The sequence below is a fragment of the Salarias fasciatus genome, chromosome 19, assembly GCF_902148845.1.
Source record: "Salarias fasciatus chromosome 19, fSalaFa1.1, whole genome shotgun sequence".
In the NCBI taxonomy this organism is placed as follows: domain Eukaryota; kingdom Metazoa; phylum Chordata; class Actinopteri; order Blenniiformes; family Blenniidae; genus Salarias; species Salarias fasciatus.
This window is the reverse complement of record NC_043763.1, coordinates 2,663,799-2,690,646: the sequence shown is the minus strand read 5'-3', so window position 1 is coordinate 2,690,646 and position 26,848 is coordinate 2,663,799. Positions and strand designations below refer to the sequence as shown.

General features: G+C 47.3%; 2 protein-coding genes across 2 annotated transcripts; one reads left to right on the top strand and one right to left on the bottom strand.

Annotated features, from left to right (window-relative positions):
- The first annotated feature begins 4,044 nt into the window (after positions 1–4,044).
- On the top strand, positions 4,045–15,396 carry hif1aa (hypoxia inducible factor 1 subunit alpha a). Its single transcript, XM_030116920.1, is given in 30 exon segments — positions 4,045–4,429; positions 10,363–10,553; positions 10,754–10,827; positions 10,829–10,906; positions 10,989–11,051; positions 11,053–11,074; positions 11,599–11,708; positions 11,895–11,970; positions 11,973–12,099; positions 12,241–12,344; positions 12,428–12,441; positions 12,443–12,497; positions 12,500–12,575; positions 12,673–12,718; positions 12,720–12,799; positions 12,801–12,830; positions 12,832–12,980; positions 13,067–13,130; positions 13,132–13,213; positions 13,215–13,268; positions 13,370–13,448; positions 13,451–13,491; positions 13,557–13,641; positions 13,644–13,712; positions 13,715–13,835; positions 13,920–14,018; positions 14,098–14,164; positions 14,166–14,206; positions 14,306–14,331; positions 14,334–15,396. Coding segments are annotated over 30 exon segments (2,280 nt in total). The 5' UTR covers positions 4,045–4,397; the 3' UTR covers positions 14,459–15,396.
- An 86-nt stretch (positions 15,397–15,482) lies between these two features.
- LOC115406721 (serine protease HTRA2, mitochondrial) lies at positions 15,483–18,217 on the bottom strand. The gene is given in 8 exon segments (XM_030116922.1): positions 15,483–15,750; positions 15,836–15,931; positions 16,016–16,079; positions 16,164–16,272; positions 16,375–16,419; positions 16,520–16,714; positions 16,810–17,014; positions 17,570–18,217. Coding segments are annotated over 8 exon segments (1,347 nt in total). The 5' UTR covers positions 18,037–18,217; the 3' UTR covers positions 15,483–15,584.
- Between the last annotated feature and the right edge of the window lie 8,631 nt (positions 18,218–26,848).

Below are 26,848 nucleotides of genomic sequence, written 5' to 3'. Positions count from 1 at the left end.
GAGTTTCCTTCACATCAATAGAAAACAACAAACCGGTGGGGGCGGGGCAGGGCGGGGCGGGGCGGGGCCTGGAGGCATGGCCGAGGAGAGAGGAGGTGCTGAGCAGCTGTGGAGAGGAGAGAGTGGGCGGATGATGGCTCTCAGGTGTGTTAGTTAGTCATCTCCCCCCCTCCCTCTCCAGGGCTTAAAGGAGCTGCTCCAGGAGGGGAGAGGAGGAGCAGAGGAGAGGCTGAGCCCGGACAGATGAGGAGTGGTGGACGGTCTGAGAGCCGACTCAGACCATCAAGCAGGCTGGGTTTTAGCTGCTGCCTGGAGGGAGGCTCTGGAGGCTCCCCGGGCAGTGTGGGTTTGTTTTTGTATTTTGATTTAACAATAAAAAGCATGGAAACTGTGACTAGGCTGGCATCCTTCCTGTGGCTGAACCCACAGACAGGCAGCGGCCTGTCGCAAAACCTTTAACATAACAGCACATGAACATCAGACAGTTCATCAAGAATATCAATTCGAACCCTCTAAAGCTGGACGGAGCATCTCCAGGCGCACACAGCCAGAGGTCAGACTTTTGGACTGTACGCTGACAACAAGCTGCGTTTACTGGTGAACCTCTCCCTGTCTTTACACCCCATACTCTCTAAAATACTCCTTTAATGCCTAGTTCTGTCTGGTAACCTGTCGTTAAGAACCTCAGCTGGTTGTTACCTGCTTCTCCAGCTGGTTTTATTTTACAGACCGTGCACAGTCTTCTCTTGCTGCCATCTCACCTTTTTTTGAGATGTGTCTCTCCAAACAAACTTAACCAAGATCGGTGAGACGTCTTAACGTGACATCTGATCGTATTTTCCAAAGTTACAATTTCAAGTCGAACAGGTTTGGATTAAAACAGAAGTAAAGTTTAATTCGGCCTCCTGCTGTGATGTTGTGACGCCCACTCAGCACTTAAGAATTAAACAAAGCTTCCTGCAAGATCTCAAAAAGGGGAGAATGTGATGCATCACTCTGGAAATCATGCCGATTCTCGTTTTTTTCCCCTCCTCTGTTAAAAGCCTGAATCACAGACCACACAAACATTTTCCAGATGAAATCCTCGGTAGCGGTGGAGGAGGTGGGATCTGAGAGCTGCCATCTTTACACACTACGACAGGAAGTACTCCAAAACCAGCAGTGAAGGATAAGTGCTCGCTCTCCCTGAAGTCCTCGTGTTTGCTCTCATGATTACTTTATTTCTACTGCCTGGTTGTAACAACACACACACACGCACACACACACACACACACACACACACACACACAAGGTGGTATATTTGATCATCTCCGCATTTATTGGTAACACATAAGTATTTAATCCCAGGATGACACTCTGTGGTTATAAACTAACTCTATCTACCTGCAATTGTAAATGCAATGAGGAAGTAATTTACATTTATACACATTGTAGTAAGGAATCAGTCATTTGCACGTGCTTCTATTACAGCACGTCATAAACATTTATCGTGTCCTGCTTATAAATAGCAAACAGACAGACTTAAAGTGCTGCTAAATCTTCACAAATGTGGGACGTCTGGTGGATGAAGACCCGATGCGTCTCCTTTATCCGGCCTGCACAGTCTGCACATGCATCATTATAATGGATGAAGGGAGGGCAGCACACTTCATGTGTCAGAGAGGAAAGTGTCAAATGAAGGCAGCAGTTCATCCTCCTGCCTGCAGCTCTTACCTGTGAGGTTGAGTCTCTCACTGGAGTCACCTGACACAGAGACGGTAATGGAGGCATTTTCAGCTCATTGATTTGTGTGTATATTCTCCGTGGAGACAGAAAGTGAAGATCACAATCATAACACGTCCCATTAACACAAACAGAAAAGGCCTCGGTGCTCTCTGTGCTCTCACGCTTTGCAGAAGCCAAATTGGACCATAATGAATTAAATACTTTCAATTTTGTTTAGAATTCTTCTGCTTTGAAGGGAATGTGGGTGTTCGGCTTCACTGTAACATCGCAGTGAATCTTTAGTGAATCTTTCTTCAAGGCAGACTGTTGGGAACCACATTAATGATTTGATCAAATTAAGGTTTGGTCAATGAAGGATTCATTTAAAAATTTTAAGCTTTATGTAATTATTAATGATGTCAATTGGTTTAAAAAAAATTAACCAATTAATCGTAACTCTGACCACAATTACTCATGATTAATCACATCATTTGTAAACTTGTCATCATACAAAATCACCAATTTAGTGCACAAAAAATACTTTTTCTAAAGCTTTTTGCTTAAATGGAGCAGTTTCACATCAGAAAACACAGAAATGTGGAATTTGAACCATCCAACATTTTAGAGTTGAGATGCTCAAGGGAAGGCCAGTCCCATTTTCTCTTTCGGTGTTGAACAGTCCAGTACACTGAAGCCACAGGAGGACGTTTGTAACATTTTCAAGCTTCAAATGAGGAATCATGTCCTCATTCACCTGTACTGCACGGGGATGAAAAAACAAAAACAACAACTGACATCATAAAAACATTCAGGATTTGAAAGATGAAAAAAAAAAACATTCCAGTATTTGATGTTGGTACTTTTTAAAAAATTATTAGTGTTCCGGTGGGACATGCCCGGAACTCCTCCCCAGGGAGGCGTCCATCCTAAACAGATGCTGAGCCTCCTCAGCTGCTCCTCTGGATGTGGAGGAGTAGCGGCTCTACTCCGAGCTCCTCCCTGGTGACTGAGCTCCTCCCACTATCTCTAAGGGAGCGCCCAGCCACCCTACGGAGGAAACTCATTTCAGCCGCTTGTATCCGGGATCTTGTCGTTTTGGTCATGACCCAGAGCTCATGACCACAGCTGAGGGTGGGGTCACAGATTGACCGGTAAATTGAGCACTTCACCTTTCAGCTCAGCTCCTTCTTCACCACAAAGGACCGAGACAACGACCACATCACTGCAGACACTGCAACGATCCACCTGTCAGCCTCACCTCCATCCTTCCTCCACTCATGAATGAAACCCCAAGATACTTAAACTCTTCCACTTGAGCCAGAGTCTCTCCACCAACCTGCAGAGGAGACCACCATCTTCAGGTTGAGGACCATGGCTTCGGACTTGGAAGTGCTGATCCTCATCCCCGTTGCTTCACACTCGGCTGCAGACTGCTGTAGGTCCAGGCCCAATGAAGCCAACAGGACAGCGTCATCTGCAAAAAACAGATCTGAAATCCTGTGGTCCCTGAACCAGACCTCCTGTGGCCCCTGGTCCCCAAACTGGACTGACTAATTCTCCAGCTTGACAGCAGCCCTTACTTCTGCTGTCCACCGCAGCGCCATTTATATCATTCCACGCATTTCAAAACATAATATGAAACAAAATATACTTGCAAAAATAGGAAAAAATAGGAAAAAAAAAATTTTCACTGTAATATGAACATACATGTATGTATGTATGTATGTATGTATGTATGTACATACATACATACATACATACATACACATACATACACACATACATACATACATACAAACATTCATACACACACAAACATACATATATACATACATACACACATACATTCATACATAGAAACATTCAAACATACACAAACATACATACATACATACATACATACATACATACACATACATACACACATACATACAAACATTCATACACACACAAACATACATATATACATACATACATACATACATAAAAGCCCCTGTAGAAAAAGTTGTATAAATAAATATGTCTTATTTATACACAAAATAAAAATATATACTCCCAGTGTACACACACGAATCTAGACACACTGACTTAATTACTCGTGGAAATAGACATATATGACACTTGTTGATTAACATAACAGCTTGTCTTGGTAATGCAGCTTGAACGTTATTCATCTGTAGTATTTCAGTGAATGTGAGGACTGCTGTCCGCCCTGTCTGTGGACTTCAGTAAGTCTCACATGCGCTGCATCCTGTACACGGTGTTCTGAGCGGAACACTGACAGACCTGTCAGGGTTTTCCTTCCTTTACATCCTCACTCTGTTTCTGCTGTGGAAACGTGTTCAAGATGGCATAAATTAGCCAGACGCAGTTTAAAGGTGTCTTATTATTAACTTGTTACAAGGTTCGTGTTTCCTTTCCTCTTGGGGGGCGGAGTCACGCATGATTGTTTGTGCGCGCGCGCGTGAAGCTGCCTTCGATCCAGCGTGGCACCATTTCTCTACGGAGCTCCGGAACACCGCAGTTTGTCTTCGGTTTGGACAAATCAACACGGACAGTTCGCTTATGCAACCCGCCTGAGGATTTACGGATTATTATCGTGAAAGAAAGCGCGGTGTTTGTGTTCTTCGGTAGCGGGCCCGGAGACAGCGCGAGCCGATAGAGAGCCTCCCCTCAGGTCTTTCCGTCCTGACATGGACACAGGAACTGTCCCCGAAAAGAAAAGGTAACGCAATGCTAATTGCTACGGATCCGTCCTCCCGTCGGCTTAAAGAGGCACCTAAACACCTCAGTGTTTGGCTCTGTGTTTACCAGCTTTAACGGTACAACGTTTAGGCCTTTCTTTGAAGGTCAGGAGCTTTGTTTGGTGTGTTTGTTCGACACGGTGTGTTTGTAGCTGCGTCGTTAGCTTCAAGCTAACGCCGCTAGCTAGCTGCGCTGAGACTAATTAATACCAAACATCTTTTAAAGCCCTGCGCTGTGGCGATTATCTGGTCTGTCCTGATCATATTTAGTTCTGTGGACTAAGTGTTTTTTTGGTTGTGATCGGAGCTGGCGCTCTGTGACCTTTATTTGAATGTGCGTTGAATGAGAGGGATATATTTATCCTGTTATTGGTGTAGGAGGAGGTGTATTGTTTGGGATTATCGTGCCAACCTTGACAGGATGATTGAGAAGCTGCCACTGCTCGTGTGAGCGATGCGAATGGTGGTTTGTGGTTTCTTTTGAAATCCTTTAGGGCTTTTTAAGATGGCTTGTGGTTTGGATTAAACTCTTAAACTTAATGAAAGAAAGAATAAGAATAATCTGACATTACAGCATGGAAATGTATGTTATCCATATGTTATCCTGTGTTTGGCTAACAGAAGAAAAGCAGCTTTTATTATGTGTCAAGATGTATCCTGTTTTGCGTCCTAAGGCCATGTTGAAGCGTTATCCAGAGGACAGTCAAGTGTTTGGGAAAACTAGTAATACCTACATCATTCAGCAAAGTGCAAGAAAACTGCCCCAAGCCTCTCTGGATTACTGGATTATGTTTGTTTTGTGGCAAAAACAAAACTAATTAATAGCATTAAAGTGTTTGTAATCTATTACACGTTCCTATTTAATGTATCAGAGCATGCATGACCATTATAAAAATATAAATAATAATAGATCTAATAGTGTAAAAAGGAGAGGTTGACAGATTTACCATTTGTTTTTCATCACTGGAAATGAACTGCTGGGTTATTGCTGGTGGCAAGATGTACACAACACTTTTAATATTTATAGAACTTAATCAAGCTGGACAGTCTGATTTAAATGCCACAAGCATCTGACCTTCCCGGATTTACTGAGATGCCTCAGCTCTTATTATTGACTGGAGAATAGGATAACTTGTCCACTGTCTGAACTCTGCACTGAGAAGATTACAGATCCGGGTGATGAGCTTATACTTTCATGTTTCGAGCTTAGATTTTGCCACATATCACTCTCAGTTCCTGTTTCATATACTGTAAAGTTGAATCTGCAGACAAAAGGCTGTAATAATAACCACAACAGACAGAGAACGGATAATCATGGCATAAACAGAAGCTTTTGCAGCTTCAAATAAATTCGCTTTTGCCACAGGACTGTGGGAATTGTAACTGTAATTGAACATCCAGTTCTTTCCAATTGTTAAAGAAGATGTGCCATATAAAGAGAATATGCTTCATCCTGAGGTGCAAAGACTGTGTGAAGTGTCAGGGACTGTACAGCATGGCAGCATTTTGTTGCATGGGCTCCATATGTTGTTGCATCATTCATTCTGAAATGTGTCGATTCTTTATTGAGGCTTTTGGTGTTCCTCACCATATGGTTCAGTGGCTTCAGTGAGTGCAGACTGACCACTGGAGTTATTGCCCTGTTTTTTTACTGTCAGACATTTGTCTCGGTGGTGAAATGTCGCCGTCCCAGGAGCCTTCACTCAACACTTTCTCCTTTGAAACGGGGCGTCTGGGCCAAGGTGAAAGCTTCAACATCCTGTTTGCACTCGAGTTCAAATCAGGGAAAACTCCGGTGTTGCAGTCTGTTTTGACACAATTCGCTCCGGTCTCTGTGAGGTGCTCACTCTGCCTCATCTCTTAATCACTGCGCCTTGACGTCAATAGGAGTGGCTAAATGTGTGTAGCCATTCACTGGCAGGCAGTTTCCAGGTCGTATTGACTCATTTAAGAAGCAGGCCAGTTTAAACTTGAAGAAAACTGTTGCCCGCTTGATGGGAACATCGGTATGTGTTGTCTGTTCTGTGTTTGACGGCCTGAGAGCAATTTAATGTGTGTTTTCAGTTTTTAAATGGTCTCATGGACAACACAAGGCAGGAAGGATAAACACAGCTCCTCCTCACAGCTGGTTTCTTAGCACCATGTCGAGTCCCACTGGGTGAATTTTCCACTGATGCTTAGTAGTTTGGAGTCTGCAGAACTCAAACAACTGAATTAGCATCTCATATGAGACCAAAACCCTGGTTTGTATTCCACCGCTGACATTTCATTTCTTTATTTACATTTATTTGTAATACATCCTCGAGCAATGTTCCGTATATTGAGGTCCCATCATTCAAAGAGACCCCTTCCTGGGGCGGCTGGATATAAAAAGCCCATCGGAGCAAAGTACAGAGAGGACTGAAAATTCGTACGGCAGCGTGATGACTGCCGTTACATTGCTTCAATTGCACTCAAGTCCAAAGTACTGTTGGTAGAATAACACTCGAATAAAAGTACAAAGTTCTCCCCTCAGACAGTCTTTCTTACTTTTTCTCCACATTGGTTTCTGTCAGCAGCAGACTTTAAATCCACTTCACCTGCATGAAGTATCCATATAAGGATATAAATGAGGAGTACTCTTGCTGTATTAGTGCCACAGGTGACGGCGTACAGATAGTAGGGAAATGTCTCTCTCTTCTGAAGAGTCCAGTTAATGCTGTCATTTGTTAAACAAATGTGTTGTCCTAGCGTGCGATCCCAGTGAGTCCCGGTCATGTCCTCTTTATTTTGACCAGCGCTTCACGGTTTGAGCATTTTTCACTGTGTTTCCAAGGATGTGACTGCGGCTTGTTGTGTCGCTGTCGGCAGCCCGAGTGAGAAAACCTCTCCCGTGTAGCAACAGGTGTATTGTGTTTGAGATTACACACAAACTCCAGATATATTTAGATGGAGAATGTAAGGGATGTTCCTTGTGACACACACTCAAGTGACTCTAGTAATTGCTAAGTATAACGTGAAAATGCTAAGTGTATCTCTGTTATGCCACATGAAACCGGATCAAACGGCGTGCAGAAAGTCTGTTTCTGCTTCATGCGGAGGAGTTTCGGGACAACCTGTCCTATTTCCAAAAATGTCTCCTCGTGCAGCTGAGTTATTACGTCAGAGCTTCATTTGCCTGTAAAAGGAATTTCTTCTGTTCCCTGACGGTGGATAGTGGCGCTTTTCTTTCCTCAGACAGGATTATATAACTGATGAGTCCATGTTTACTCTCGCACTAAACAAGAATGACACACACACACTCAGAGAGAATTTCTAGAGTAAAATAGGTCATCCCCTGATCCAAAACACACTTCATTGTGGACCGCCGTGTTTTTCAGTTCACGTGGTCACATCTGGCAACCAGTCAGACACACTGTTTATGTAACGACGCTTATTCACAAAGCAGATCTACGTAATTGAAGCGAGCACAAACTGCGACTGCTTGTTTGCAGGGAGCCATGTTGAGCGCGGGTCTGCCCAGCATGCATGACCATGTGCATATGTAAGGTTATGTAATGCTGACCCCTCCGCCTCGCTTTGTTCAGAGTGTTCGCATGTGCTGCGCTCTCCATGTCCTCTCGCTTTCTGACAGCCGTGAAACTTCAACTCTTAATGAATTGTGGTGGACAAAAACAGGCCAAAAGATAAGAGGATGGCTGTATTAGGAAATCTATCAGCATCATGTGGGAACAATTTATGGTCTGCAAGTTAAGATAAGCGTATTACTTAATATCAGGGTGCGTAGAGTGGTGCTGGTTGGCCGGCGGACAGGGTTTCGCCGGGCTGGGTTGGAGGGAAATACGAGCCTCCGTCGGGTTTTGAGCGGTTTGCAGGACGGCGTGTGGAGCAACAGTTTGCAGCCCGGGTTAATGCAGAACGTCAGTGAGTGAGTGAGCCATTAGATCACTGGAGGCTTAACCAGGAGCTTATTGAGAGGACTCTCCCTCCGCACGCTGGCTGGTTAATCATTTGTCCTGATTTCGTTCGGTGGGGATACATTGACCTACTTCATTGACAGGAGGTGATGTTACATAAAAGTGAAAGGTTCAGCGGGTGTTCACAGGTTTTCTCTCGGAAGATGCACATCTTCTCAGTAATGTTTAAATGGAAGTGAGCGTTGTTGTCAATTACTACAGCACGAGGAAGACACACAGTGGAATCAGGATATTGCCTCGCTTGCCCTCCCATGGTGTAAACATGTGTTCACTCAAAATAAAAATGTAGACCAGAAACCAATCGTCCAAAAAAATGTGTGATATGTGTGAACTTGTACAGTACGGGTAGAAATGCAGTGTTAATACAACAGTTCAATCTGTAATCAACCACAACATTCTAAGAAGGGAAAGGCGATGTGAATGCCCCCGGCTATCCTTCATTTTGGCACCTGGTAACGATGTTTTCAAAGCAAACACAACGTGCTGGTGTCCGGGCTGGAGTTTCCAAAACAGAGAGTTATGCGGGGAGGTCCCGGTGTGCAGCGATCCGTACCTGACAGAAGTCGGCTGAGGATACTTTGCCGAGGAGGGGTCGGATAGAACGTGCTGCAACGTGCTATGTTCCTGTGGTTTGACCGTGATCCAGATACTGAATTATCCATCATAGTTGTGATACACTGGCTCAAGGGTCTGAGTTTGAGTATTTGACTGTGGCAAGGCACTCAAACCCAGAACGGGGTTAATTGCAGTATCACTGCAGAAGTGATAAATACGGGCACTGCATCCTTTTATTTTAATGTTTCCTTTCTTGGATTGGAATGGTACAAGTTGTGTTGTCATGTTTAGGGAGGCACAAAGCAAATCAAATCCTGTTTTTCTTCAGCATCCAGTTTGTAACGACTGAGACGACAGAGACCAGCCTTTCCATCGGGCCGGTTCTTCACACCTCTGAGGACTGGCAATGCTCGCTGTTGATTTCTTGCACATCTTGGTTTTAATCTGAAAGTCCTGCAGCGCTGCCAGCTCATTTGCTTGATGGTTAATTTTAGTAAGTTGGTTTGTTGTTGAAGAGCCTCAAATAACAGCATGGCCGCCATCAGAGCCCTAAGTGCACAACAGATCAATTTCAATTAGGTGTGCATTTCATAGCCGAGGGCCTTTCTGCTGTATTCCATTCAGTTGTGACTCTGCTGCTAAGTGCGTTGGGGTATTTGAGGGTAGCGCCTGATGAAACGTGCAGCCGTTTTCAGCCAGTCTGTGTTGGCGGTCTTGTAAGCGCCTCACTCTCTCACTATAAAACATCAAGCAGCAGATAGTTTTAAAGAGTGAGCTGTACCGCTGGTTGTGTCCTTAAAAAGTCTCCTTTTGAACATTTGTTGTTTTCCAGTCACGTCGGGTCTTTAGATCTTATTCAGTCGGCGCAGAGTCCATTAGCCCTGCCTTGGACCGCTGCCTGAATAAAAGTGGGATGGAAGTGCAGCCAGCCTCATCATGAGAGCTGTTGAAGTCAGGTAACAGTCAGCCGGAGCGCCTCTCGTTCCTGGGATGTGGAAGTGTCACGAGCTCTGTACGTCTGTGTTCCCGGCTCTGCGGCGGTGTTATTATTTCTCGTCCCGTGCATCTGTTGAGCTGGCTCATAAATGTCACAGTGATTGGTGTCGCACTGAAGCTTGGCCGCGCACCAAGAGGCAGAGAGGAGAAGCTTTTTCCCGTCCTCTCGGCCAATCGCTCTGAGTGGGTGGACTCCGTTTCTTTTGGCCGGCGGCCAATAAGACGCCTGGGACTGGCGTCCAGACGGGGGCTTGCTTGCAGGACTGTTGGTTGCAGACTCCAGCTGCTGCTGCAGCGTCTCCGGTGATGGACTGGGGTCAGGAGGGAGGGATGGCGGCTCTCCTGCTGTGCGTGACGAACCCGCCGTGCGTCCGAGCCGCTGCTGACCGACCGCCTCTTCCCCGCAGGGTGAGCTCGGAGCGGAGGAAGGAGAAGTCCCGGGACGCGGCGCGATGCCGGCGCGGGAAGGAGTCGGAGGTGTTCTACGAGCTGGCCCAGCAGCTGCCCCTGCCCCACAGCGTCAGCTCCAGCCTGGACAAGGCCTCCATCATGAGGCTCACCATCAGCTACCTGCGCATGAGGAAGCTGCTCTGCTCCGGTCAGTACTCGCTTCCAAACTCTAAACGTCAGTCATTCGTAGTGATGAGCGACTGTGAGCGCAGGACAGTGATTAAACCGGACTCAGCGATGTCTCGGAAATTGACTGGACACATGCACGTATGGATTACTCTGCAGAGACTTTGCATGTTTCTCCTGATCTCCTCATGTCTTCCCTCCTTCACCTGTTTCCTCCTCCAGATGAGCCGATGGCAGACGAGGAGACGGAGCTGGACGTCCAGCTGAACGGCTCCTACCTGAAGGCTCTGGACGGCCTTCCTCATGGTGCTGTCTGAGGACGGAGACATGATCTACCTGTCGGAGAACGTCAACAAGTGCCTGGGACTGGCACAGGTTGGGGCCACGAGTATCAGTTGTTGTGGCAACGCTGTGTGATGAACTGTGAACGTGACGGCGTGTTTTCCTTCTGCGGCAGTTTGACCTGACTGGACACAGCGTGTTCGACTTCACACATCCCTGCGACCAGGACGAGCTGCGGGGAGAGGCTGGTCCACAGAACAGGTGAGCGGTGTCGCGTTACAGCTCCCAGGAAGGCCAAACAAAACAGCGGGTCGGATTCACTGCGAGCCGGAGCAGCGACAGTCCGGCCCATCAGAGCCGCGATTTCATTATCATTTCTACCTGTCCTCTTTCCTTTTTTTATGTCTTTATTGCACAAAATAAGAATACAGAACTACAAACCAAACTGCAGGAGAGGAAAGAAGCCCAACTGGCTTATATGACATCCTCCCATCAATCAACATTTCGATAGTGGGAAATCGAATTGAAGGATGGCGTGTTGCTTTTGACAGTGAAGGTTAACTTTATTATCAGCGGTTGATTATTTGAAGCCATTATTTCCTTCCCCTGCTTGCTGTGCAGTGAGCACACACGCCGTTATCTCAGCTGTAACGGCTGCCGACGCCACTTCCTCTCAATGAACTGCAAGTGGTCTGATGGAAGTGGAACAAAAAAAGCTTCGGCTGTGTGTGTGTGTGTGTGTTTTTTTTAACGCAGGCTTCATGCTTGACATTGTGTGTTCTCAGGCTCGAAGAAAGCCAAGGAACCAAACACAGAGCGCAGCTTCTTCCTCCGGATGAAGTGCACGCTCACGAGCCGGGGACGCACCGTCAACGTCAAGTCGGCCACGTGGAAGGTGGGTCACGACGTGCTAACCGTCCGACATTCGGCTCCTGGAGGCATCACGCAGCAGACTCTAAAAATGTTTTCACAAGCAGAAAACAAAAGGCCATCTGTGTAATTCAGGACCCCCCCCGCCCCCTCCTCGTCCAGCTGGGCCTCCTAGGATTCCTCTTCTCAGACAGATTTCTGCTGCTTGCAGGTGCTTCACTGCACAGGTCACGTCCGTATGTACGACAGCCAGGCTGAGCAGAGCGCCACGGGCCAGAAGGAGCCTCCGTCCCGTACCTGGTGCTGATCTGCAGACCCCATCCCCACCCCTCCAACATCGAGTTTCCTCTGGACGCCAAGACCTTCCTCAGCCGCCACACGATGGACATGAAGTTCACATACTGCGACGAGAGGTGGGCTCAGCCTTCTGATGTGCTTAAGAGCTTTACAGGGGATCAAACATGATTCAGTTTCACTAGACAGTCTGTTGTAACAGTCACCCAGAGCCCCCTGGTGGAGACTGAAGGTACTGACTCACGGCTTTATGTTGCAGAATCCACTGAGCTCATGGGTTACGATCCAGAGGAGCTGCTGAATCGCTCCGTGTATGAGTACTACCACGCTCTGGACTCAGACCATCTGACAAAGACTCACCACAACTGTGAGTGTGCACGCTCTGAACGCCACCCCTGAAACCCGAACTCCTCCGTCCGGTCCTCTAACGGTTTGGTGGACGTCTCTCAGTGTTTGCGAAGGGCCCAGGTCAGCACGGGCCAGTACAGGATGCTCGCCAAGAGGGGAGGCTTCGTGTGGGTGGAACCCAGGCCACCGTCATCTACAACAACAAGAACTCCCAGCCGCAGTGTGTGGTCTGTGTCAACTTCGTGCTCAGGTAGTTATTAACACACCACACACACACACACACACACACACAGAGTCAGGTGTCCTGCACAAGCCTCAGATCTGTAACGTGTCCTCGCTCTGCACAGCGGCATCCAGAGCAGAAGCTATCCTGTCCTGGAGCAGACGGAGGAGGGTGAAGCCGGTGAAGGAGGAGCAGCCGGAGGAGGACAAGGCGGTGGTGGAGAGCAGCCAGCCCGAGGAGCTCCGGCCTGAAGGAGGAGGGGGAGGAGGAGGAGAAGGGCCCGGCTGGACGTGATCAAACTCTTCACCCAGGTGGTGAAGGCGGAGCCTCCGGTGAGCCTGTACGAGCAGCTGAAGGCGGAGCCCGAGGCCCTCACCCTGCTGGCCCCGGCGGCCGGAGACACCATCATCTCCCTCAACTTCGACTGCCCCGGTGTGTAAACCCCCCCACACACTCGAGTCCCCGCTCCCCACGCGTGTCAGGAGTCTACCGGCCCTTTTCTCTCTCTTTCGGTGCAGACTCGGAGATGCAGCTGCCCGAGGACGTCCCTCTCCACAACGACGTGATGCTTCCCGCCACGGCGACAAGCGAGCCTGCCGCTCTCGCCGCTAGCGCCCAGCGAGCCTCTCAGCGTCTGCAGCGCCTCCTCTGGCGACGCCAAGTCTTGACAGCTTCAACCCGGCTCCGCCCAACACCAGCGTCAGCAACACTTCCACTGAGGCGAGCACACACACACACCACACACACACACACACCACACACACACACACACACGAGGAGGAGGACGGGCTTTAACCGAAGGGATTGTCTCTCTCCTTCAGGCTGAAGTGCCTCTGGCATTCTGCTTCCCAATGGAGTCAGAGATGAGCGCAGACTTCAAACTGGACCTGGTGGAGAAGATGTTGCCATCGACACAGAGCCCAAGACCCCCTTCAACACTCAGGTATCGTCTCAGGCATGAGCTACAGGGAGCAAAGCGACGCTCGTGCCCGACGGTTAGCAGAGTAGGCTGTGAGGGATTTGACGTACCGGTCTGTGTGTGTCTCAGCTGATGAGGACCTGGACCTGGAGATGCTGGCTCCTTACATCCCCATGGCGACGACTTCCAGCTGCGCAGCCTCACTCCAGACCCGGTCAAATCCCTGCACAGCTCTCCGGTCCACGTGGCCAGGATGCCCACAGCTTCCCCGGCTCCCCCTTCAGCGGACCGGGAAGCGGCGCGGCTTCCTCGGCGCCGCCGCCGGAGCACCTGGCCCCCCCGCTGCCTCCCGCCATCGTCGCACAGAGGTGAGGTGGCCGTAGTTGCTTGAGGTTGATGGGTATGGTGTGTTTGTCCGCTCAGTGTCGTTCTGTCCGTCCCGTCTCCTTCAGGACCCCGCAGGTGGACAAAGACGTCTCCCTGAGGAGCCTGGTAGCTCAGAACGCGCCGCGCAAGAGAAAAACTGAGTGACCTTAAGAGATCACGGACAGGTCAGTCCCACGGCGGCCTCTTGCTGCTGCAGCTCCTCGTCTCTGCGCCGCAGTCTGAAGGGCGTCTGTGTTGTTTCAGGGAGCGTTGCCCCCCGGAGCAGATAGAGAAGGGCAAGAAGCTGAAGGGGTCGGAGACGGGAACGACCCAGAACCATCCTCCTGCTGCCTTCAGGTGACTCCCTCCTGACGTTTTGAGAGGAGCGCAGTGAGAGCTGGTGTCGGGTGGTTGTTGTTCGTAGCTCATCGCCGTGTGTCTGGTCGTCTTCCCGCCCCAGATTGTGGCCCAGCCGCCTGCTGGGCAGAACCTCGAGGGCGGCGGCGCGCTCTTCGGCCTGCCGCAGCTCACCCGCTACGACTGCGAGGTGAACGCGCCGCTGCAGGGCCGCCAGTACCTGCTGCAGGGCGAGGAGCTGCTGCGCGCCCTGGACCACGTCAACTGAGTCCTGGCTTTAGCCCCGCCCACTGCTGGACTGGACTGGACACTACGACATGTCCCTCACGTCCCCCCTCCCCTCTCCGTCCCTTATTTATGTAACTGTAAGAGTTCGATTGTAGCTCGGCTGCTGTTTGTGCACATCACGTGATATTTGCAGCATTCCACCGTGACAAAACCAGAGCAGCGTCCAGGTTTTGGTGCCAGGGATGGAGACATCCCGAGATGTTTAGTTTCTTGTCCCGCCCCTCCTCCTCCTGACCCCGCCCCCTCTCTTCCAGCACACAGCGCCTCGACCGATGACCTCTCTCCAGCAGGTCACCACAGAACCTGGCGCTACTGCCAGCAGTGTATTGTAAGCTTCAGTCGCACAATTTATATTTCTTAAAAAGAAAAAATATTACCAGCAATATATAGTAAGCCTTTTTAAAAGTAGTTTTTAATGGAATTTGAACAATTTTATTTTTCCTCCCATACTTGTATGTTGTAGTACTCGTACCTAACAAGATGTCTCTAGTCCAGAAGTATGATCATATTTTGTTTAAACCCGAGCTGGTTGAATGTTATCGCATTTCATAGTTGGGTCTTTGAGGTAAAACCATTTATTTGTGTAGCAGTCCAGTACATGTCACTTTATTACTTTACTGTGTGTTACTGTGCATATATGAAAGCAGGGAGGGACTTCCGAAGTGGACCCACGTTTCCGCTCCTCATCGTGTGTGTGTGTGTGTGTGAGACTCACCAACAGCAGAACGCTCTAAACGTCCCGTCGCGTCTCATCTTGCTCCTGTAATTATCCACGTCATGTAGTAGCTTTGGTGACTCCTCCGCTCACTCAGTGGTCGTTGGTTCGACGCCGTGCTCCACGTCATCGTGCTGGGTCTGTCATGCTTCTTTTTTTGCTGTCTAACATTAAATGGCTTTAATAAACTGTTGTTTCTGCTCCCGCTGTGTTTTTCTATGAGCTGCATCAGGAACAGTAAAAGTCTACTGTAGTCAACAAAACAGAAAACATCGACAAAATACCCATTTTAAATAGTTTTATTGCATCCTGCTCCTCAGCGCCACACCCTGGATGATAGTCTGAGGCCTTCACAGTTTTCTGCTCGTGTCCGATGGCGTTGTGGCGCCGTTCACTCGGTGTACTCGGGAGTCATCTGCAGGCGGATCCTCTCTCGTCCTCGCTGCACCAGCATGCTGATGTTCCCGCTGCCCTGCAGGGCCTGGTAGAACTGCTCCGAGGTCTCCACCTTGACCCCGTTGACCTCCACCACCACGTCTCCCGGCAGCATGCCGGCTCTGGAACGACAGCAGGCCGTCAGTTTAACACTTTCTTAAAGCTGAAGTTTTTTTTTTTAAAGATGGCCTCCTGCTGCCCGTCTACCTGTCGGCTGGGAAACCCAGGACCACTCTGTGAATGAAGATGCCGTGCGTCACGTCTGGAAACGTCGGGTCCCTCAACTTCAACTCAGCGATGATGCTGAAGACGGAAACACCAAGTTAAACACCCTCAATGTCCATGAAAGTGAATCGAGACGCATCAATAAATAAATGAAACACTGACCTGGGAGTCAGCGTCAGCATCGTGACGCCGATGTATCGCCGCTTTGACTCCCCAAACCTGGGACCTGCAGGGGGAGAGAGCGAGTGAGTGTGAGATGCATTAACCTCTCTTCAAGGGAGTTTTCTTCATGACGCTTCTATGTCCTTACTCTTCTTTTTGGCTGCTTCATCTAGAAACCGTCTGAGGCGATCGGATGGGATCGCGAAGGAGATCCCCGCGGTGACCTTCATGGTGTTGATCCCGATGACCTCTCCGTCCTGCACAGAGGAACAGAAGCTGCTCTGATCACTCCTGCATCATCAGTCTGAACAAGCGGGTTTTAAAAACCGTTCTCCCTGCACACTGAAACGAGACAAAACCGCACCGACTCACCAGATTATGAGGGGACCTCCGGAGTTTCCAAACTGCACAGACAGAGGAGGGAGCGGTTAAAACCCGTCTGAGTCACGGTGCATCAGTCCTGAAGGGAAGCGTCTGAAACCAGACTTACAGCTGGACACTCACATCAATGGCGGCGTCTGTCTGGATGTAGTCCATGTTGGGGTTGGACAGTCCCAGCTCTTTGCTGCCTCTCTGGACCGAGCTGACGATCCCGGATGTGATGGTGTTCCGTAAAGCGAAGGGGCTTCCCATGGCGACCACGAACTCCCCCTGCCGGACGTCAGACGACTGGCCGAGCTGGAGCGTGGGTAAAGGGCTCTGCGAGTCAGAGGACGATCAGAGTTTGAGTCCACATCCAGCCACTTGGTTTTTCTCCACTCTTTCAGGCATTTCATAAAGTTTTAGTTCGTAACCCTGGCATTGATTTTGATGGTGGCGATGTCGGCCCCGGGGTCGACGTCCTGCACGGTGGCGTTGTACGTGTCCCCGTTGTTGAGCTTGACGCGGACGGCTCTCTTGTTGGCCACGACGTGGGCGTTGGTGACGATCAGACCGTCGCTGCTGATGATGAATCCGGAGCCGTTCGACTGCGGGACCTCTCTCCCCGAAAACGGATGTCTGTGAGGGACAAAGAGTGAACTTTAATCTCAAGGCACCAAAGACGAAGGGACGACGAAATGGTTCATAACAGCGTTTCCACCACAAATGTAAATGTAATTTATAGGGATTTTATGAGATGGACTCACACAACCTGAAGCGAAGGAGAAGTTTAACTTTTTATTTTTTTATTAGAAACGGTTAAATATGTGAGAGGGACACTGGGATTATTCAATATTTAGGTTCTTTCTGAAGTGGTCTATAAAGTGTCACTGTACCGATACCGACATTACTCATACCTCGTGAGTACGAGGTGACGTCATGCGTCGCCCGCAGGTAGACAAGAGAGCACGAGCGACGACAACGACTGAAGTGAAACTAAACTATGGTCTGGGTGGATTGGTGATTTCATAACTGAAAAGATTCCTTCACAAGCCATGAGTGACTCCTCATCTCGCTTATAAACATGTTGATAAGATTTTTAATATCATATGTGCAAAACAAACGAGTACAACGAAGTTCTGGAAACTTCTGTGTCACTTAAAGCAAATCATGTTGCTTTTATCAGCTACTCACCTGCCCAGGATTTCAATGTAGACCACAGCTGGAGTGGACCTCTCCACCACATCTGCTATGAAGTTGTATTTATATCTGGGGCTGTCGGGTCTGAAGGGCGCTGCGCACTGAGCGGCGGGCAGCAGGCGGTCAATCAGCCTGATCTCCTGTCCTCCAACGAGTCTCCCGGAGCGGGGCGACGAGCGCTCCTCTCCTCTGAGAGCGTCCAGCAGCGTCGAGCCGCACAGCCCCAAACACACCGACACGGAGGCGAGCAGCGGCGCCCCGCTGCCGCCGCTGCCGCCGCCGTCCCGCCCGCCGCGTCTCCCGCTCCCGCCCCCACCGGGAGCCCCCCTGTCCAGCGCCCCGAGCCCCTCCGCCCCGCTGAGCTCACACACCCGGCTCGCTGACTGCAGTCCACGGCTCTGGCCCCGGGTTCGAGTCCGTAGCGCCGACAGGAAGCCCCGGCGGACAGCCGTTGCTGCCATGTTGCATCACTCCGGTCAGTCGCCGCGTCCGCGAGTTCGAAATAACCCGCGACGCGGTCAAGTCCGACAGACAGACCGTTCAAACCGCTCCAGTGACCCGCAGCGTCGGCGGAACTTCACCCGGGAGTTCTCCTGTAGTCCGCACCGATTCAAACTAGAAACAGAAGAGAAGCGGCGTGAACTTTAACCCGGTAAATGACGTCATTACGCTGCGCATGCGCACTTTCCTCCTCTCAGGCTACATTTCTCAAGACATTTGAAAGTCTTTTAACATTTCAAGACAGGTTTAGTACACACAGAGCTGTCGGCAGTCTATACTAATCACGAGGTACAAAAATAATATTTAGACACATTACATTACATGCATACATTTTTTTTCCATACGAATTATGTGTTTTTACTTCTGTTTTGTCATTAAAATAAAATATAGAAGTTCATTGTATTTTATGTTAAACATTTTATTAAATTCCATTACATAACAACAATAACAATAAACCAATACCCTAAATTATAAAATAACGGAAAATACAAATGAATAAAAGAGCAATGACACAAATTGGGACCTGGGTACTATCTGGGAGGAACAAGTAGCTGAAAACGCTAAAAACAATCATCTGTCAACCAGATCATATTCTGTCAAATTAATTGTCTCTTTTGCCTTCAGGCGGACATTGTGTCCCAAAGAACAACTAAACGCTGCTCAAAGTTCTTCATTCCCTCCGTTATCAAGCTATTAAATGTGTTTTTAAAAATAAAAATTTTATTTAATTTATTTAGTGTTATGTATGTATTGCCTTATTATTGCTTTTATTACTGTTTTTATATAGCCTTATTTTTCCAATGTTCTGACATGTCCCTCTGTCCCAAGCTTCAGTTTATTTCCTTGACTGATTGATTATTGTTCATTTATGTTGTTTACTGGCTGTATATATGAACGTGTACACTGTTTATCGACGAGCGACTAACTGCTGTTGTGGGAGAAATCCATCGTGTTGAACCTCCAGTACCAGGAGGAAATTTACCATCAGCAGACTGCTGGAAATCATCATGAAACCTCTATTCAAGTTACACAAAACGGGTATGGACAAGTGTGAATGAACACATGAATCTGGCTCGTGGAGGATCTTTACTGTTATGACTGGTTTATCCACCACAGGTTGAAGCAGCATTTGTGTTTATTGTGTGTTTAATCGCCTTTTTTATGCTCACTCACTCCGTGAGTCTGCAAGCTTTTTGATTAAAAGGAGCCAATTTATGCACTTTCAGCCAAGCCAAGTTGTTCTGGAGCCACAAAGCACATTTAACTTTTAAAATGAGGCGAATGCAGCTTATGAAGTTTCATGTATAGTTTTGATGCACATACAAAAACTAACGTTACGATGCATTTTATGAAGTTAGGGTTCAGAATAGTAAACATTTTATTAAATTGAATGTATTTTCCTACTTGATTTTAACAGTTTTGCTCCTCTTTCAAGTATGTATTTTTTGTTGAAATTTTAGCAGTTTTAAGCAGCTTTGCATGCATTTTCCCAACCATATTCATCATCTTCTGTTAGAAGTTCAGCAGGTTCAGAGGTTGAGCAGGCTAAAGGTGTACATCAAGCAACAACACAATCATTCTTTTTTTAATATTGTAAGAAAGGTTTCAGTTTCACTGCTTATATCACAGTTTTTTAACTGTGGGAAGTAATGTAACTGACTTTTTATCTTGTATTTTTGTCCCTCCAGAGCTCCCACAGCACCACGAGAGGAGAGGAGCAGCTCCTTCAACAGGAAACAAACTGTCTAGAACAGGGAGAACCAGAGCCTCCACAGATCAAAGAGGAACAAGAAGAACCAGGAACTCTACAGTTTAAAGAAGAACAGGGAGAACCAGAACCTCCACAGATCAAAGAGGAACAAGAAGAACCAGGAACTCTACAGTTTCAAGAAGAACAGGAGGAACCAGAACCTCCAGAGATTGAGGAACTTGATACCAGCAAGAAGAGAGAGCAGCTTTTACTGAAGTTTGAAAGTGATTCCTTTAGGGTTCCTCCTCTTGAGGAACAAAGTGTCTTGAGTGAACCAGGAGAAGTACCAGACACTGAAAAGTTAATCTCTCATGACTCTGAAGTCCACAATGTAAAACAACAGACTGACTCAGATTCACCTGTAAAGGCAGAGCTGAAAAAATCAGCATCTTTCAGAGTGACCATGTGGACAAATTTGCTGTGTCAGATAAGCAGGCTGGATGTGAAAAACTTCTCTGTGACGAAACGTGTGGTGAAGTCATCCGTAGAAAACGTAAATTCTATCAGAACGTAGGAACTGGGACTGATAAGAAGAAAGTAATCCGTGAAGCCTGTGGTCAAAGTTACACCCAACAGAGTCTGTTGATCCACATGAGAATTCATACAGGTGAGAAGCCATACTCCTGTGAAACATGTGGCAAAAGTTTCACTACACAGAGTGGTTTGGTGGTCCACATGAAGACTCACACAGATGAGAAGCCGTATTCTTGTGAAATATGCGGGAAAAGTTTCAATCGACGTCAGTTATTGTTGAACCACATGAAAGCTCACAGTGAGATGAAGTGATGAAAGTCTCTAGGAGATTGAGTTCAGGAAGTCAAGCTTCAGCCCAAAATCACAATCATCCAGTTTAAATTAAATGTGACTGATTTAGCACTGTGCTTCAGGATTTTTTTTTGTTTGTTTCCAGTTTTTAACAGAAATGAGACTATTAAAATAAATTTTGTCTCCATCTCTGCTCGAGCTTTTCAAGGTGGTGATTGCATCTTTTCCTCCTCTCCTATCTTTTGTCTTCCTCACAGGAAAAGATGGGCCCGAAAAATGTGCATCCAAAGTTTTATTTTTTTCCGGGTTTGCCTTGTTTATTCATTTCAATAATGTATATGCTCGAAGTCCAGATTGGGGGGCGTGGCCAGAGTCAGGGTTTCCGACTGCCGGTGTCGTGCCAAAAAGTGATTCCCTGCCATAAAGTGATTTCCGGTCCGCGGGCAGCTGAAAATTTCTGGCAGAAATCAAGTTTTGGCACGACACCTACCGGTGCATATGGATATGCATATGGTTGCATATGGTTGCATATGGTTGCATATGGTTGCATATGGTGCATATGGTTGCATATGGATCGACATTTTGCCTCAAAATGATTTAATATAACACAGCAGAGTCAGATTTACAACATTTAAGTAAAACCAATACTTTATACCACTTTATACCACTTAAAAATGAGTAAAGGGACATTACAATGTCAAAATCAGCTTATTTTGCTTGCTAAAAGCTGATTCCGCGGACCGGAAATCACTTTCTGGCAGAAATCAAGTTTTGGCACGACACCGGCAGACGATGGACCCACCCAAGAAGCTGGAGCGCCCTCTATACCATTTCTTCTTCGCCATTAAAATTGAGGGGCGATGACTTGAGCATAGGGAGGGGGGCCTGGCTGTGATGGTTGTGATGGTAGCACGCAAACTACTCGTAAAGTGGTGTGAAGTGTGCGTAAACCCATCGTGACAGCGTGCCATGTCGGGACGAGAATTTTGAAATGTCCAAAATTTTGGTCACAACAAAATATCGCGAACGATCCGTGAACTGTGCGCCAACTGTCCGTGAACTCGTCGGGACAATGCGGGAGGATGCGTGCCAGTCATGGCACCGGCGAGTACCCGGAAAAGGGCCCCATGCGGGGGATTTTCGACACGGTGTCGTTGCAGCATCAAGTGTAGCGCTTTCAATTTGTCATTGAAATTGACCGATGTCAGCCGTCCGTCGGGGCCCCCTTCAGCTCGGGGCCCCAGGTAGCGCCTGTTCTGCTGCTCTTCAACACAGAGCAGCTGCAGGTACAGGATCTTCTCTTCTCCGCAATGATGGTGTCTCTGGCATTCAGCATGTTGTCTGTTCCACAGCAAATCCAAAAATGACCCGGGGTTTGGGAAGCCCCCTCTTCATATGTGACGTGCGTAATTGCACGCACAACCACGTCGTGCCAATGTGGGAAGCTCGTAACTATGCGTGAATGCGTCGTGCCAGTTCGCAACACTGACGGGTGTGCATTCGTGAACTATTCGTAAACTGTGCGGGAGCCTGCCGGTTCATGACTCCAGATTGGCACGCCTTGCCACGACAACATCGCGGCAAAAAGTCGTTGAAGTGTAAACCTAGCTTGCACGAGAAGGCAAAATGAGAAACCCCACCACCACCCCAGCCGGCCACAAGGTGGCTTGGGAGCCGCACCAGGATACCCTATGGCAGGGGTCCTCAAATACAAATCTCGAAGGGCCATATTTGTTTGTTATATACAAGCATGGGTCCGGGCTTCAGCGCCCTGTGGGACTGGGGGGGGGCAGTGATTCCGAGGGACGCTGGGTAGTGCCGAGCAGTGTAGTGCGACGGAGCGCGCTGCATAGCGGGGATTACACCACGCGCAGAGCGGCGCGGCGCAGAGCGGCGCGGCGCAGAGCGGTGCTTACACGGAGCTTTTAAAGAAAGATTTTTTTTCCATACATTTGCCCTGGGTCCGCAGCGAGGTGTGCCGCGGTCCGGTCGTGGACCGCGGTCCGCTAATTGAGGAACCCAGCCCTACGGTGCCACCGGAAGATCCAAATGGGGGGCACACCATCCACGCAGGAAGAGGCTAGGCAGACAAGAACTCCTCCACACCTGGCAGACTCACCATCAGGGGCCTGGGGCATCACAGACTCGACCAAGTGGGAGACCGCCACCCCCAGAAACCCAAAGGACCCCCCTCCCCAGTAAGACAGGGGGAAATTTCCCCCCACAAACCCTTACCTCACTCCCAAAACAGCCCATTCCCTTCCATCCTCCACCCCAAATCCCTGGGCACATTAGGGCAGGGGTTAAAGTAAAAAAAAATGATTTGACTGAAAATTTTCAAACATTTTTTTTTTTTAAGTGAAACTTTGTGCTTTCTTCTCAATTTAGATTTGAACAATGTCCTTTATAACAAACAGCATCGATATTATGGTACAGCCAAATCTACACCACGGTTAAATTTCTCTTAAGATTCATCAATTTGTATTAATTGAATTTTTTGTTTTGACCGTTTTGCTGTCTTTTTTTTAAACAGGGATTTAAGAGCATCTCTTTATAAAGATAAAACTGTCCAGAAAGGATTATTGAATTGCTCTGATATTTATACCCTCAAATGGAGGCTGAATGGACTCAAATATTTGTGACAACCTCTATATGTCAGTGGCTGCATACTGGTTGACTCTGTAGGATACATCTGTACTTAAATTCCTCCTCATCTCTCTCTAAGGCACACACAGCGGCTAGTGGATGCCCCGTGCACGCCACTCATGTGGGTTCAGTAGCACAGCTTTTTGTCATAGTTTAACACACAACCACATCCATGCACACACTGATAACTGACAATCTGTGAAGTTTTTCACATTTTGTAAATAAAAAGTGTTTAGCCCTGCATCCTGGCCTCTTCGCCGGTCTTTGCTGCAGACTTGGAGCTCCTGGTTGTAAAACACACAGCTTCACAGCGAGGTAAGGCTGGGCTCTACAGGTAGGTACAACAGTCTCTCTGGTCTCTTCAATGCTTTAAGAGCAGCAGAAACCAGGATTAATGAAATCATAGATATGAATCAATATAATTAGACTGGGAAATATTAAGAAAGACTGACTTGAGTTTGAAACAGTTTAATACAAAAATAAAATCTTTATTGACAATGATATTCTGCAATAAAATCATTCAGGAACTGACAAGAATTTGTAGTGAAAATAAAGCTGCATGAAACTGAAGAGGAGAAAACACAACAGAAAGTGTAAAGCTGGCCTCCACACAGCTCCAGAATGAGGAGGAGACTTTGACAGGGTTTCCTCATCCTTCATCCCACCAGCATCTTTGTCCACCTGCCACAGTAAAAACAAAAACTGAAATTATGAAAGAAAACACCACTGAACAAGCCCTAAAATAGTATATTAATATAATATATAATCAGGAAGCAGTCTTGGGTGTTTTACTTGTCATCAATAGGATAACGCCTGTTAGAGCTGGAACAGAGCAGAACCTTCCTGCAGTCAGCATCAAACAATCCATTTTTTCCAATTCAGGAAGACCTAAATTTCACTGTGGTTCACTTCAAGTCCCAATGTCTCATTTACTGTGTCATAATTCATTCATTTTAACTTAATTTTGTAAAGAAAAAAAACACAATCAAAGAGTCTGCCTTTTTTGTTTCACTGTGAATTCAGACAAAACATTAGTGAGTTTATTCTATTTTATTTGGATATTTCAGACTTCCAATACATCTAAAGTTTCTCAAGCAGGTTCCAGTCACCTTGCTCTTGTAAGTTAACATTGCCTGTGACTGATGATTCTGTCAACATAGAATCATTTGAAACAGTGACTTCTATATCTTTTTCTGTAATGAGCATAAGGCTGTGGCTGCACAGCTACAGCAAGTAATAGCAGTGTGTATCAGTTACCTGTTCTTCTGCCATTGTTCCCACGAAGAAATGACTTCAGTTTGGTGAACAGAGGGTGAAAGGTTCGCCGCTCCGTCCTCTACAGTCGTCGCTGTCGCTGTTCTAAAAATAGAATCTTCGTCCATGCCGTCGCCACGGCTGTGCAATATTTCTCCAACTCTTATCTTAAAGCACTGAAGCCCATGGCTGAGGGCGCAGTAACATTCTCCGACCTGAGCATCACCTAGGCAAGCCCTCTGAGCCCCCTGACATGATGGAGTCCGAGTTTTAACTTGAGCGGGCCTGAACACGGACAGCCTCCATGCGTTGGTTCCCAGACCCCGAGGAGACGCTCTGACTCCCGCGGTGTCCTCCCCCGGCTGGAGCTAGCTCGCCTGAATAAGTAGCTCCTGATGTCCCGTGTGCTTTTAACGCTGCATTGTTCTTGTAGATTGTGTAAATCAGGTCATGTCTTCAAAACCGCAATGATGAATGTATTCCTTACAGCGGAGAAACTCTTCTTCTGCTGTAAATTCAAGGCAATGTGAATATGTACATGTACTTCCCGCATCACCTACAAAATAAAAGTCCCTATGTACTCCTGCTATCAGGATAGATTTATTGTGACGAGGTGCGACAACAACAAAGCCTGTAACCTTGCGCATATGACATTTTAGACCAAATGAATGAAACTACTTCATTGAAAAAGCACGCAAGCCAGAAAAAGAGGCACCCAGTCAATATGCGCTCATGATACGTATTTTTTTTCTTAATTTTTTCAACTGACGGAATTCCGTCGTGGCAACGGAACTCTTTAAGCCCTGCATTAGGGTTTTGGGATGCCATTCAGCCCACCAAACCACCAAGCACAGTGTCATAAAATATAGCTTTAGTTTACAAATTTCTTATGATCAGTGGACACAACACAGTAATGGGACCCAAGCCGAGATATCTCTGATGCTATGAAAGATGCACCTTCACTGCTATCAAGCTAGCCTCAAAGCCCTGCTGTCAGGGTGAGTTTGCCTCTAAAACGAATTTTTTTTTTTTTCCACTCCTGACCTGGGACGTCCTCGTCCCAGTCCTATCTGGTTTACATCAGGAAAAGACCAAAGGGGAGCACCCTGTGAGACGGACATGGACCAATGGAGGAGCTAGAGAAGAGACAGACATGAGACTTGGTGAAACCGTTTCATGGGATGTTGTAGTTTCATGGCTGAATAAATGTGATGTTGAACGTTGACCTGCTGTTGTCTATGTCTCTTAATATTTTCAATGATCAGTAAGGAATTCCGGTTAAAGAAAAAGTATGGGAACTAGTCGTACATGTGAAAGTCTCAGCTAAGTCCCAAGTCCCCATTTTTTCTTGGTCAAGTCCAGAGTTGTATCATGAGAGAGTATTTCTGTCGGCCACTGGCTGTGTTAACACACCAGTGGCATCAAAATGTTGAACTGAGGCAACATGCTCAGATGTTGTTTGGGAACAGTTACTGATATGCAGCTGAATATCTACAGGCTGAAAAAAAAGGGTGTCTGTATGATGCTCTATAGCACAAAATCTAGCCTATCGTGCCATATAGTGATGTTTAACGTATTAATAGGTATAAAATATGCTTCTAGAAAAAGTACAACAGCCTGTACAATATTCTGAACTTGTGATATCAGGTTCCAAACATACACGAATTAACATTCGGACCAAAAATGGCGCCTACTGCGTCATTGTCATAACGCCTTTCCGAACATCCTGGCATTTCCGAGTTTACCCACAATGCAACGTGCCTTCCTCGGTGTAAACATTCGCCAAATTGCCTGAGCATTTGCCTTGTGACAGGTATCAACGTTCTGGTCAAGTCGCCTTACTTCCATGCACCATTTCAACATATTCAGTCTATTTTTCTATCTTATTTTAAACAATATTAGGTGTGTTTTTTGTTATAAATGGAGTTCACATCCAGATTCTTCTGGAAAAAAATCCCTTGAATGTTCACCTGTTGCTCCAATTGAAAGTCCAGTTTAGAAAATAGTCTGATCCTGGACGGATCCTCCATTAACAAGCGGAGATTCTTCTCGGGGTTTCTTCCTCTGCAGCTGTAGCATCAGTCACTGGACTCTGGAGCGCCCTCCTCCGTCAGGCAGAAGAATTGCCTGCCTCACCTCGAGTCGTTTTACAGCCGCTGTCAGACGAGATTTCAACAACACTCAGTGGAGGTTGTATTTTTTCAGCCACATTAAGAAATAATCTCCAACTGGAGCCCGAGTTATTTAGCGTGCTCACACTTTTCCTGCTTCACTCACCCTATTTCCTTTTCTCTGATTGGCTGTGGGACGAAACACGTTAGGCAGAGTGCATGACTGAGGGCATTGATCCAATTGTA